The sequence below is a fragment of the Mus pahari genome, chromosome 2 (genome assembly GCF_900095145.1).
Source record: "Mus pahari chromosome 2, PAHARI_EIJ_v1.1, whole genome shotgun sequence".
Taxonomy (NCBI): Eukaryota; Metazoa; Chordata; class Mammalia; order Rodentia; family Muridae; genus Mus; species Mus pahari.
In genome coordinates, this window is record NC_034591.1 from 157,256,528 (window position 1) to 157,270,070 (window position 13,543).

General features: G+C 41.3%; 1 protein-coding gene across 5 annotated transcripts in view; it reads right to left on the reverse strand.

Annotated features, from left to right (window-relative positions):
- The window catches only part of Abcc9 (ATP binding cassette subfamily C member 9), a 114,842-nt gene that overhangs the window by 58,238 nt on the left and 43,061 nt on the right, over nucleotides 1-13,543 (reverse strand). For 3 of the 5 annotated variants that reach the window (XM_029534934.1, XM_021188210.2, XM_029534933.1), the window contains exons 16-19: nucleotides 11,497-11,601; nucleotides 9,670-9,742; nucleotides 5,937-6,042; nucleotides 1,436-1,474 (exon numbers count right to left, since the gene is read on the reverse strand). In XM_029534934.1, the coding sequence (XP_029390794.1) occupies nucleotides 1,436-1,474; nucleotides 5,937-6,042; nucleotides 9,670-9,742; nucleotides 11,497-11,601 (323 nt within the window). The remainder of the gene's footprint in view (nucleotides 1-1,435; nucleotides 1,475-5,936; nucleotides 6,043-9,669; nucleotides 9,743-11,496; nucleotides 11,602-13,543) is intronic. The other 2 variants (XM_029534935.1, XM_029534936.1) reach the window with 1 other exon arrangement.

Sequence of the window (13,543 nt, forward strand, 5' to 3'; positions counted from 1 at the left end):
AAACTGCTAAAAGAAAATTTCTTTTCTAAATTAAGATTAAAGGGTTATTAATAATTCACTCTCTTTTGTAGCCACAGATGTTTTGGTTTGTATTAAGCTCACTTTATATAATAGTGGATTTTTCTATGGTGACCTTCAAGAAACATGAATTGGAACTAGAATTAGAGCATCTGTTTGTGGCTTAGTCACATAAATATATTTTAAAGTCATAGGTAACGCACAAATATTTCAAAATGAAGAATGATATCTAGAGGATATCATTTAACATTTAAGTTCCATATTTCAAACATACAAATATTTTTAAGGAGAGGAGTTGGGGGACGGGTGACCATGATCATAATAGGTTATATAAAATTCTCAAATAACTAATAAACATCTTTAAGAGAAAGACACAAAATAAAAATAAAGTGATGAATCCCTCGTCTCTTTTCTCTTTCTTGAGCTTATGGATTTTTATCAGATGCTTGTACATTAGACTTTAATTGGCAGTCATGGCAAAAGATATGTGAGCTGAAGAATGAGGAGATGATGGGACCAGGCTGGGGAAGGGAGTGGATGAGCTTCAAAGTCAGATTTCCACGGTTAGTTCATGATGTGTCAGTTATGATGATGGGATTGTAGTTAACAGAAAAGGAAGGTTAGGAGGAAGAACTGAGAAACACTAAATGGTCACTGGGAAGCAGAGGATGCTGGGGCTTCAGAGGACATTAGAGTCCAGTGTGACAGTCATCTTTTAGATCACTACAGACGCAGGAAAGCAGTGGTCCCCAAGTCTGGCGTGTCTGCCTGCCCTTCCCCTTACTCTGGGGACTTTCTTTGGATGCTGGGGATCAAACCCAGAGCTTCATTGAGATTTGGGGTTGAGTTTGGTTTGGCTGTGTTTCCTTTTGTTTTGTTAAAGCGTGGGTTCTCCCTTTCAGGGTACTATCAAATAACATTGGAGGCACAATTAATGTGTGTATTAATTCTTTGTGTTTTTATTTAATGAGCTCTCAAACTCCTTTACTAAATTCAGTTTGATTTTTCAGCCAAACTTGAAAGGCAAGAAATCCATTAAAACAGAAACAGTTGACACAATTTGTTTGCCAAATTAAATTTTTTTTCCTTTTTTTTCTTTTTTTCTTTTCTTTTTTTCTTCTTCTGTCTTTGCTGAGACAGACTATCACTGCAGCCTGGACACATCTGGAGCTCAGTGTAGGAAGAAGAACGGCTTAAAAATGGCCTATTCTTCTGCCTCGGGGTTTACAGGGTTTACTGGATTGCAGGCATAAGCTTGGCAAATTAATTCTTTTGTGAGCCACTGCTGTTGGAAATATTGTAGGCATGTTAAAAATGACTGCACACCATCACAATGAAGAGGGAAGCTGTAGTGAGAGATTAAAGACTGAGGGAGGAAGTTATTCTTATTAAACTTGGGTGAAAATAGAAATAATACCTTCGGGTTGCTTCAAAAGAAGGCTCAGATTCGTTTACACTGTAAGTACGGCAAACAATGTTCATTAATGATGGCAGGTAGCCACAGTGGACGTGTGTGTAAACCAGGTATGCGATAAACAATCACCAGAAACACGCTTTCAATGTATTTCATAGACAAACCACATAAATAATTTTCTTCTTTCCTGCCTTCCTTGGTTGGGGCAGGAAATACGCCATCACTAAGCTTCCAGATGATAGCAAGCCCAGATAGCTCAAGCTTCCGCTTCATGTCGCAGCTTGTGTCCTATGTCCCGTTCTGCTCCATTAGCTCTGGAAACTTCAATCATTTCCCTAAAACGCAGTTGCCTGCAGGTCTGTATTTCCTACTTCTCCCTATCATTAAATTTTGATTTTAATACATTTAAATTTCTCATCCACTACCTTGAGAAAGGGTCAGAAGAAATATGTTGAGAATGTGAACATGGAAGACACTCAAAGCCCAGGTGTCTCGCTCCCGGGACCATGTAAGAAATCTAGACATGCAACAGGCTCAAACTACAACATCTGGACACAACAATGAAGTGGTGAGATCCATGGCAAAGTGGGATTAGATTAATTGCATGTAGTTATGCCTCCATTGTGACAAGAAAAAAAGCATTGACGATTAATATCTTGTATTTGAATTTTGAAGCATTTAGGCTCACCTGAAGTATATTATTTTGAAAGCTCTATATTAAATAGCTTTACACAATTGATCTAATTCAAATAATAGCTACTATTTTACTTTAGACAATGTCCTATGCTTTTTGTGTCTGTGTGTGGGAAAGTGTATGTAATTACATCCTTTAGTAATAAATTTGTCTTAGAACTGTTAAGAGTAAATTCCACTATTACACATTGCTAATGACATGTTAGCATGTTTAATGGAAGCAAAGAGCCATAATACCACTAAATACAATACTAATAAAATAACAGACTAAAAAGTTCCTCAATAATTATCCCCTGATTTAAGTTACTCATAAACAGCAAGTACACTTATTCATTTCCCAGTTTTAGGTAGCAAGACATCTGACCTTAATGTTTTAGTAGTAACATTACTTAGGTCATCTGTGGAAGAAAAAGCAGATGTGTTGGAGGTTAATGGACTCGTTTGTATTCATCTGCATGGAAATGTTCATCACACAACTGATTGTGTCATCCCACAAGGAGACCTTGGAAACCACCAACTTATTCAAATAATGGTTGAATAAATTCCTTTTATGTTCAATATCAATCAAAGTATTTATTGGATCTGGAGAGATAACTCATTGGGTGAAGGCCTGGTAGCCAATCCTGACAGACCTGAGTTCAAGCCCTGAGAGCCACGTGGTAGAAGGACAGATGGAGGAGGTTAGAGACCAGGGACGCAGGAGGGAAGTGCTTGTGGTGGGGGACAGCAGAGATTTTACCATCAACTGCCTTCAGTTTGAGGTGCCTAGGGAATTTCCAAATGACCTTGGCCATGAAGCAGAATTCAAAGCCCAAGGGAGGTCCAGGAAGCAAATAAGGACTTTGGAATGATTTCCTGTCCTAACAAATGTGTTAGATAACAAAGTCCCAGTTTCCATTCCCTTATTACTTACCAAAAAAAAAAAAAAAAATCAGTAAATGATTCTGACAATCCTCATTTGTTTACAAGAGGACAAAAGACCAGGAGCAGAGAGTGGAAACTGAAGTGTTGGGAAGATGCATGCTGAGATGGGTACTTCTATAAATACAGAAGCATAAGAGAGAGAAAGCAGAATCCTGAGTGTGAACAGATTAACTAAGGAAAAGAAATCTACAGCTGGTTGGTTGGTTGGTTGGTTGGTTGGTTGGTTGGTTGGCTCGTTGGCTAACTGTCTGGCTGGTTAGCTGGTGGTTGGTTGGTTGGTTGGTTGGCTCGGTGGCTAACTGGCTGGNTGGCTGGTTAGCTGGTGGTTGGTTGGTTGGTTGGTTGGCTCGGTGGCTAACTGGCTGGTTGGTTAGTTGGTTGGTTGGTTGGATTAGGCTGCTTCTCAGACAAGGTCTCATCATATAGCCCAGGCTAGCCTCAATGTCATTCTCCTTCTTCCTCATCATCCTGGGACACGGGATCACTGACATGTGCTATTGTGCCTTACTACATTCATAAGAGGAGAGACAGACTGCAAGTTTTACTAGAAACTAAACAAGGAGGTCATCTGAGTATAGAAAATATTAGTTCAGTATCAAGTGACCAGGAGGCAGAGTGAGGTAATGCCTAAAGGATGCCCAGTGCCTTTAAGGATGCCATGCTTTAAAATTAAATACCTTATGTATTTGTATGTGGACACCTGCATGACATGGTCTAAACTGTGTAAAAATATATTAAAGGGTTACTGTCCAAACTTTAGCTTCATTCTTGATTTCTTTATCACCATTTTCCATCGATATACATTCTTTTTACAGAATAAGATGGAACATACATGGTGTATATGCTTTGGAATGCAAAGAACCAACAAAAATGTATTTTTACATTGCCATGTTGTTAATTTATTTTAGAAATTATAATAATCACGGAAGGTGATGCCCAGGATTAGATCGACTCAACCAGAGTGACAGACCAGAAGGTCAGCACTCTGGGGAGGTGTGAGGAGACTTCGGGATTTCCCTCACCACCTCACATCCTTCCCATTTTTGATAAAGCAATGTTAAATGAAAGCCAAGTAATTTGATTATGATGGCACTGTCATATCATGTTACTTAGTCCAGTAGGATCTGCTTCTTCCTCTAAAACAGAGGATGAAAGTCGGAGGACAAACACCGCTTAGTATCTGACAAACACCACCACGTAGTATCTGACTACAGCGATCAACACCAAACCGAGGGGCCATTATATCCTGAGCTATCCTCTGAGTGTGAGCGAACATGGCCACTGCTTTCTGATTTATCCAAGGCAGATAAAGCAGATGCTAAACTTTTCTGAGCTTCCTTCTCTTGCCAGTGATACTGCAAGCAAGCGTTCTAGGTCAAATTTCACAGCCAAACCATTCTTTCTCATAATGCATATTTCAAGCACAGTATATACTAAAGGACCCAGAAACAATATTTCCCCCAGAGAAACCTGGGTACATGAACAGCTGGCTGCACTATATGGGATGCGTTCAAAACTGAGCCCTTGACAGGGAGACTTCTCAACTTTGATTCCACTAATGCACACAGCAGGAGGATGCTTGGTTGTGGGACCAACCAATGCAGCTTAGACTGCTCAGCAGACACCTCTGGCCTCTAGCAACCGAAAACCAATAGTATAGTTCCCAAGCTCACCTCCTGCCATTGCTATGTTCACCGGGCAAGAATCACATCTAGACATGAACTCCTAGACAGAATTCTTATTTATTTCACAAAAGTTACAACCATTCCTTCATGTACTGCCTAAGAGGACTCAACTAGGTAGGCCAAATTAACTTAACCTAGTTTGGCCTTCAGTACTCAGTTCTGTAGTAGTATAGCCCCATATCACTTCATTACGCAATGTGTTTTAAAGACCCCCTGCCTCTGTTCCCTTAATGAGTGACAGCTGAGATGTTTGCCCCTCACACACCCTTCTCTAAGCACTTGGAGAGCACCAGGCTAGGTACCTTCCTCTCCGCGTCTTCTAAGCAGCACATGATGCCGTCCTACCTGTGCATTTTCTTGATACCTTTAGTGAGTGGTTTACGTTAAATGTGGAGAGAAATTGTTGATTTTCAGCCCCTTACAAAGACTTTAGACAGATCGTTTGATATTGGTCCCCCCTAATGATCATTTGATATTGGTTCCACTGAACCCTCATTGATCTGTTTACACTTAAACTTTATAAACAGTGTGAAGTTTCCATAACTTATTTTATGACAGAATGAATTTTGAGTGTTCCCTATTTACATTTAAAGCTGTTTTACACCCCTCGTTTCATCTTAGCATGCACTATTTTATACGATCATAAACCACCACAGCAGATTATTTTATAACTTTATGGCATTTGAGGCTTCTATTGGGTTTTGATATTTCTCTGACTTATGTTTTTATGCCATACATATTTCAGAGGTTCTTGGTGTGTGATATGGAGAATTATTGTGGTAGTCTCTTGGAAGGTTTTTAGCTGTGTGAAGAAACAAGTTTAAAACACTGTCCTACATAGTACCGACTGTCAGCTTGCCTAGAGTCGCCTGAAAAAGGAATTCTCTCAATTAAAAGATGATCTAGATCAGACTGATCTATGGGCATGTCTGTGGAAGACTGTCTTCATTGTTAATTATTAGAGGTAGACCCAACCCACCGTGGGTGGCACCTTCCCCTGAGCATGTAGCTCAGGGCTGTATAGGAGAGCTAGCTAAGTGTGAGCTAGGCAAGCCAGCAAGCAGCACACGTCTTCCCTGACTTCCCTCAGTGGTGGGTAGTGACTCAGACATGGAAGCCAAACCAACTTTCCCTTCCTCCCCTAGTTGCTTTGGCTGAGCTTTTATCACAGCAGGAGAGAAAAACAGAACAAACACACTTACTTGTTCCAGTAAACTTTTCCTTCCAGGGTCTGCATCTCACCAAGGATGGCAAGGAGAAGAGATGATTTCCCACAACCCACTTGGCCTACAATCATGGTCAGCTGACCTAGAGACACAAAGCAGAGGACAGGAAGACTCCACTTAGCTACATGAAACCAAAACTCGGCCCTGGGAGAATGCTGGGATTCTCAGCACTAGGAACACAGACAGCTGGGAAGGTTGGTACAAGCTCAAGGCCAGCCTGGTCTACATGGAATGTTCTGGGACATCAGGAACCACACAGCAAGATGCTGTCTCAAACACTAAAAGCAAAACAAAAACAAAACAAAAAAAAAAGAAAGAAAAATCACCAAAATAAATAATTTTTAAAAATCTAGATGCAATTCGTACACATTTAGACAGGTAAAATGTTTTAATCCCTAGACCTATTTGATTTTAAGCAGTGAATTAAATATCCCAACCCTTGTATTTTTGCAAAAGAAAAAGTAAAACATATGAGTCTTGACTTATTATCTTAACTTTTCTTGAAAGAAGCTCTTGTGTGGCCTAGGCTGTTCTCAGACTTGCTACAAATTTCTGATGCTTCTGCCAACTGGGCTGCACTGCAGAGCCCTGCTTTATTACTTTGTAAATGGAAATTTTCTCATCTAACTAAAGAATAAAAGAAGTAACTTCTTAAACCGTCAGCATTAGTTTTAACTTTCACCATTAAGTTCACACAATGAAAGGTCAATTATGACAAACATTAGTGGTTGGGATGAAAGTGATTTGTGTCGTCACTAGGACTCTAAATTCCCGCGTTGACCTCCAGGTATGATAGAAAATGCTACTGACCGTTACACCAGGTTGAGTGAATATTTTTATTCAGTTATTCAGTCATTTTAAATAAAATTATTGTGATCATCCTTACATATCTTGTTCTTTTTGGTGCTGTTATAAATGCTATTGTTTTCTTAATTTCCCTCTTGGTTTGGTTGTTGTTAGCACATCAAAATACAGAAAAAAGATTTAAGTAAGGGAGAAGAGCTTCACTCTAAAAACTACAGAACAGTACGCATGCCAGATGTATGCCAGAGATCAGAGTGATAAGTGGAAATGCACGTTAGAGTTATGTGTTTTATAAACGGCCATTATTAAATGCTCACACTTCCCAACACAATCTACAGATTTAATGTAACCTTCCTCAACATCCTATGACAAAATATATTACTAAGAGCACGTTACAGAACCCCATTGATCTCTGTGGTAACGACACTTCGGGAGATGGCAGAGCCCAGAACTAAACCCTCAGGTGCAGTCACCTGATCCGCCATAAGAGTTTTAAGACCACATGGTGGGGAAGGAACAGGTGACAACATGCAAACTGAATGTCCACCTGTGAAAGAGCGGGATTCATTGGGATGCATTCGACTGTTAGAGCCCACAGCTCCCCAAGGTCATCTCACAATGACATAAAGACCTAACAGATTGGAAACCTCAAAACCCTTGAAGATAGCACAGGAGAAGATATTCTTCATATTGACCTTGGAAAAAAAATTTGGATTTTAAACGGAAACAAAATTCAATTAAAAAAAAAAAAAAAACAGCAAGATGGGAATACCTCAACATATAAACGGCACAAAAAAAAAAAAAAAAAAAAAAATGAACAGAGGGAAAATGGCATAAAACATTCATAAACCTTCTATCTGATAAACTATTAATCCTCCAAATATGTAAGAATTTCCTGCAACTCAATAGCAGAAAAATAGGACATGAGCATTTAGTATGAAATCAGTATGAAGGTGACTCCAATATTACAACCAGAGCTACCACACGGTCGATTGAAATTATCTCTGGGTGGCTGCACAAAACAACTAAAATTCAAAGAGTAAGAGAAGCCTCTGCTCCCACACTCACTGAAGCGTGCTCAAACAGCAAAGCAGACAGAAACAATCCAGTGTCGGCTGACGGTAAGAGAACATGTGGCAGACATGTAAGGCTCATGCATAAAAGAAAGAAATCCTGCTGTTTTCAGTAGAGATGTACCTTGAGGGATTAAGCTAAGTAAAGCAGCACAGACAAAGAAGAGAAAATGCTACAGAGTATATGATTGTGAGTTACAATACTCAAACACATAGAAACAGAAATAGGGGGCAGTTGCTGTGGATAGAGGATGTGTGTGGGGCAGGGAGGGGGGAACTGCTGCTTAGTGGATAAAACATTTCTAAGATGCTTTGATGCCTGCTCAACAGAATATCTCTATTTACTTCAGTATCTGGCAGGATAGCTCATGGTATGCATTTCCCACAAAAATGTATAAACAAAAAAAAACTGATAAATAAAACGAAAGTTTTGAAAATGGCTGTATCTTAAGATCTACTGCTATGCTGGACCCAAACTCTTGAAGGAGACAGAAAGACTATAGGAGTCATAGGCGCTGGACATCTTCAAGTAATCTGTGTTCTGGGCACAATGGGGCAGTGTTATATAGGAATCCACAGAGGTTATAACAGCATGCACACAATCTACACAAAATGCAAGCTAAACAGAAATCCACACATGGGGTGGGGAGATGGACATGAAATTGCACGAGCTGCTGAGGTGCTGGTGGCATTTGATAACTGCTGGGAGAGGAGGAGACAGATGTATTTACTGGTGTGACCCCTGGTAGATCAACCACACTCCAGGGCAGGTCCCTCTCCCAACAGTAGCAGAACAACAGACACTGGGTTTGCTGAGTTTAAAAATAGAAATTATTTCCCTAACTCAGGAGAATAAGGACATGGGGGCGGAGTTGGGAAATGGAGATGAAAATGGATGGTCAAAGTATAAAATCCTGAAAAGAATTAATAAAAATATTATTGTAAAGAAACTCAAACTGAAATACTAAATAGATACAGTTACGGTAGACTAGTTGCATCTCAATAAAACTGCAAGCTATGAAAATTAATAGGGAAGTAAAGTAATCAGATGAGTGGTCCTGGAGTATTTGCAAATAACCATCAGCATTGTTCAGGGTCTTGGATGTTTTCACAAATAGCCTTTCTGCGAGGCTGCTCTTAAACACAAGAAACCCCAATTTCTTAAGTATCACAAGTCACCAAGTGAATGGGAAATAACTTGTCCAAAGACACACATTTAAAGGGTAGCCCCGTTTTATAATTTCTAGTTTCCAGTGATACAGTTGCCTTATGAGGAATCTGGCGATATAACTTAGGGTTATATCTTTAAAAACTCCTGTAATGGCGCAGGAGAGATGGGAACAAGTTCAGTGGTTAAGACTATGGAGACCAGAGTTCAGAACACCAGAGACCAGTAAGTTCCAGATGGGCTTGTAGTCAGCCCTGGAAGATGGAGACAGGGCATTCCCAGAGGAAGCTGGCAAGCCAGAGTAGCCATATCACTGAGCTCTGAGTTTAACTGAGACCCTGGTTCACTGAATAAAGTGGAAGATAGACTGAGAAAGATTCCAGGCCTCAGTCTCAGGCCTCCACATACATACCACGCCTGCCCCCTCCCCCGGACACAAACATGCAAACATGCAATGGCCTCAGTCTCAGGCCTCCACATACATACAATGTCTGCCCCCTCCCCCCAGACACACAGACACAAACACACAAACATGCACACACACACACACACACACACACACACACAAGATATGGACACTAAGCATAAATAAAGCTTTTTTTCATTGTTTGTTATACTGAATTATCTTGGTAAAATACAACAATGCTTAAACCATGAGCCTTACCTGTTGGAATTCGAATGTCAATATTGGACAATGTAGCTAAACCACTGCCCCATGAAAAGTATCCATTTGTCACCTAGAAAGTAAAGACACAGGAACTCAGTTAGACATGTGGTGCCAGTGAATAACCAGAGGGCAGCTCCTTTCAGAAGTTTAAAACTGTAACACGGAATACAGCCCGGTGGCAGAGCCTAACCTAAGTTCTACGGGTTTGGTGAGGTGGGTGTGAGGCTGTCCACAGGGTTGTCTGTTCTCTCTGACAGCTCCGGCATTCAATTCCCAGCATCCACATCAGGTGGCTCCCAACCAGCTATAACCTCGGCTCAGAAAGAATGCCCTCTTCTAGCCTCTGCCAACACACACACACACACACACACACACACACACACACACACACACAGAACACGTAAACTCACATAGGCACATATGCATAAAAATAACAATGCATACAACATACATGTTTCTTAATTTTTTTAAAAAAAGGAATTATATGTACTTCTCACATGCCAGACATTGAACAGTCACAAGTATGCACACTTCTCACAGGCCAGACGTTGCACCCCACTGCCCTGGACTGGCCTGGAAAGTGCAGGGGACCTGGATAGGGAGACTTCCCAGAAGGGGAACGTTCTAGAACCCTGGTCCTCTGATGGCCAGCTCTGTTCCGGAGCCTGCTTGCCTTTGTCTTCTCCCTGGGATTTGTCTCAGCCAGCCATCCCCAGCTGTGCTCCCAAGGCCACCATGTCTACCTGAGTTCTACTTAAGCACAAGAGACTGCAGAGAGTATAACCGCAAACTCTGAAATTGTATGAAGTGCACCAGGGACCAGGAGAAGCTGATGGAGCCATACAGTACCCGTATTCATGTTGGTACCAATTTCCTTGCAGATGAAACATTCTGTCCTACAGGAAGCTTGTCAATACTCAAGAACTTAAGGAGGTCAATGGAGACCTCCTTAAGGTTTAATCAATAAGCAATGCACAAGTATCAAGAAGAGTCTGAAATGTCTAAGATTCACAACGCCTATCCATCCCTCACAATGTATAACCAGTAAAGGCTGAGGAGGAAACCCTCTGACCTGTCAAGCTCCCTATAATTTATGCAGAGAGATCCTGGGTTCCAGCTCTCCTGAGACATCACCCATTCTGGGACAGATGTAGTTGTTTTGAGTCATCCATGTTCCTACAGATGACCCCTCACCCACATTCCCGTAAGTACCTTCGATAGACTCATTGGTTCCCTGTGCTGTACTTTAATGGCATTGTTATGTTAGTTTCCTATCTGTAATGACACATTTGTTCAGACCCTCCGAGGAATAGCATCATGGAACAACTATTTTCCCTCAAAAAAGAGATTTATATTACTGGTATTTTCTGTAGGTTGGTTTATGTGTGAGAGCAGATTTAATGGTAGTTTCTGGTGGATTTCTGGTAGAATGAAATGCTCTTTTCTGGGTAACAAATGTAAGGATGAAACAGAACCTGTGTTCAAGAAGTGAAGAAAAGAATGATAAACTCAGCTGGGCGGTGGCAGTGCATGGTTTAATCCCAGCACTTGGGAGGCAGAGGCAGGAGGATCTGTGAGTTCGAGGCCAGCCTGGTCTACAGAGTGAGTTTCAGGAGAGCCAGAGAAACTTTGTCTCAAGGAAAAACCAAAAACCAAAAACCAAAAACAAAAGGATGATAAACTCACCTGAGTACACTTTAAACATTGTCAAGGCTGTGATCACAGCAAAGACTCAAGATCCACATTTGGACATGTTTGCAGACCTCAGCCTGCAGAATGACATACATACTCCCGGTCAAGTAAGAACCTAAGAGGTAAGCTAACCTTTATGGCAATGTCTTCCGTTTCAGCGGGCCGAAGGCGCCGTGCTTGCTCGTAGCTGTCCAGGTGGGACCTTCCAGGCTGCTTCCTGTTTATCGGTTTTGATTGCTGGGTTCCAAATGGAAGAGGGCAGAAGTTGAGCCGTTGTAAAAACATTGACATTTTACCAAACGTTCACCCGTATTGCTATTTCACTTCAAGTCCAAGAAAAACAAACAAAGAGAATGTCAAGTTTTAGTCTGTTCTAGGCTTCTCCACCAGAGTGAGTAGTGAAAGATATCAAGCTGAAAATTTAAAGCTAACTAGTGGACGTCTTGGGAAAATGAAAAGATGAAGACGTAAATGGTGGTGGCAAGGATGCTGATTGCTGGTGTTTGCTGGCTTCAGCTCAGCCCAGGAAACCTGAGCTTCTGGCTCAGAGAAAGACCCTGCCTTAAAGAATAGGCAGAGAGTGATACAGGACACACATGCCCTCACCAAGCCTCTCCATATACACAGGCTTGTCACCAACCTCACCACCCACACATGCACACACACACACACACAGAGAGAGAGAGAGAGAGAGAGAGAGAGAGAGAGAGAGAGAGAGAGAGAAATATCCACATGCCTTCATACATATGCACCTACATACACACACAAAGGACTAGAGAGACAGCTCAATGGTTAAGAACGCTGGCTGCTCTTCCAGAGGTCCTGGGTTCCTTGCACCCACATGCAGGTCACAACTGACTGTAACCACAGCCCTCTTCTGGCCTATGTGGGTACTGCACATGTGTGCTACACAGACATGCATGCAAGCAAAACACCTAGACACACAAAAAAGATTTTTAAAATATTTTAGAATAAAAAAACTCAAACATTGTCTATATACTTAGCAATAAACTACTTCCTTTTAAATAATTATCTGTCTCATTTAAATACCCTGTAGAGGTGAATAAGGTTAAATTGTAACCGTTTAAAACTGTTACTTTAACAAGAAAAGCAAGTGATTCTAGAAGTATGAAACTGTTGAAAAATATTTTTGTCTACAATTTCAGGTTTAACATTTTTTAAAAAATATCACTTTTGTAAGAACTAGCAATGTCTGAAAATAACCCAGATGAGGTACTGTCTTTCCAACTCCCATTAACTGATGTCCCCCCAAAACATCAACCATCAACCAGAACATTGCCAAGGCCTCGTGCAAGAAACACAGCCCAAAGTCTCAGTAAGAAAGCTGACAGCAAAGACCCAGCCGAGGCTAGCCCACACAGCAAAGACCCAGCCGAGGCTAGTCCACACATACACATCTGGCATTAAAGGATGAGGAGTTGTGTGTGTGGTAATGAGATGCTAAGTCAGTTGTCTGCCCTCCCCACAGCCCTCACAGATAATCCTGGAAACAGAGCATGAAACATTCTTAAATTACCACAACTCTTTAGGGTAGATCTATCTTGCACACAGAGTAGATCTGTACCTATAGTCTAACATCCTTGTCTTCTGGGGTCCTGACTACTGTACTAGTGTCACCCCAGAGGCTCAGAAGAACGACTTCATGCTCTTCATGAAACCAGGGCAAGGTTGCGAAGAGGCGTGTGTTGACAGAGACTTGAGTCGCAGCTCCAGCGACGTAATTTGAAGACGTTTTGGCTCTAGAACATAAGCAATTCTCTGTGGCGGTTCTACAGCCAAAACCTCTCAACTCTAAGCTCTCACAGCATCTATAGCATCCCAAGTGCTCTCGAGGAGGAGTTTCCAATAGTATTGTTTCAAGCACATGGCATCTTAAAAAGCTTGTCATTTGTGGTTTGGGCTGTCCACACTGATGAATGACCCTGGAAGACACCAGAAGTCCAGACTGGATTCAATAACTGAAGATATTGGACACGGCTGAAGGAGATTCCTTTCTTCTTCCAAAAATCTTTTTGCAGCATAATTTTACTCTCCTACCTCATCTCATACAGAAAATAACTCTTCAGATACCTCCAACTGCATGAACTTGACCTCTGCTTTCTTTGAGGTCATCTTGCTCTGCTCACTCTGCCTCCCTGGAAGATGGACGGTCTAATGT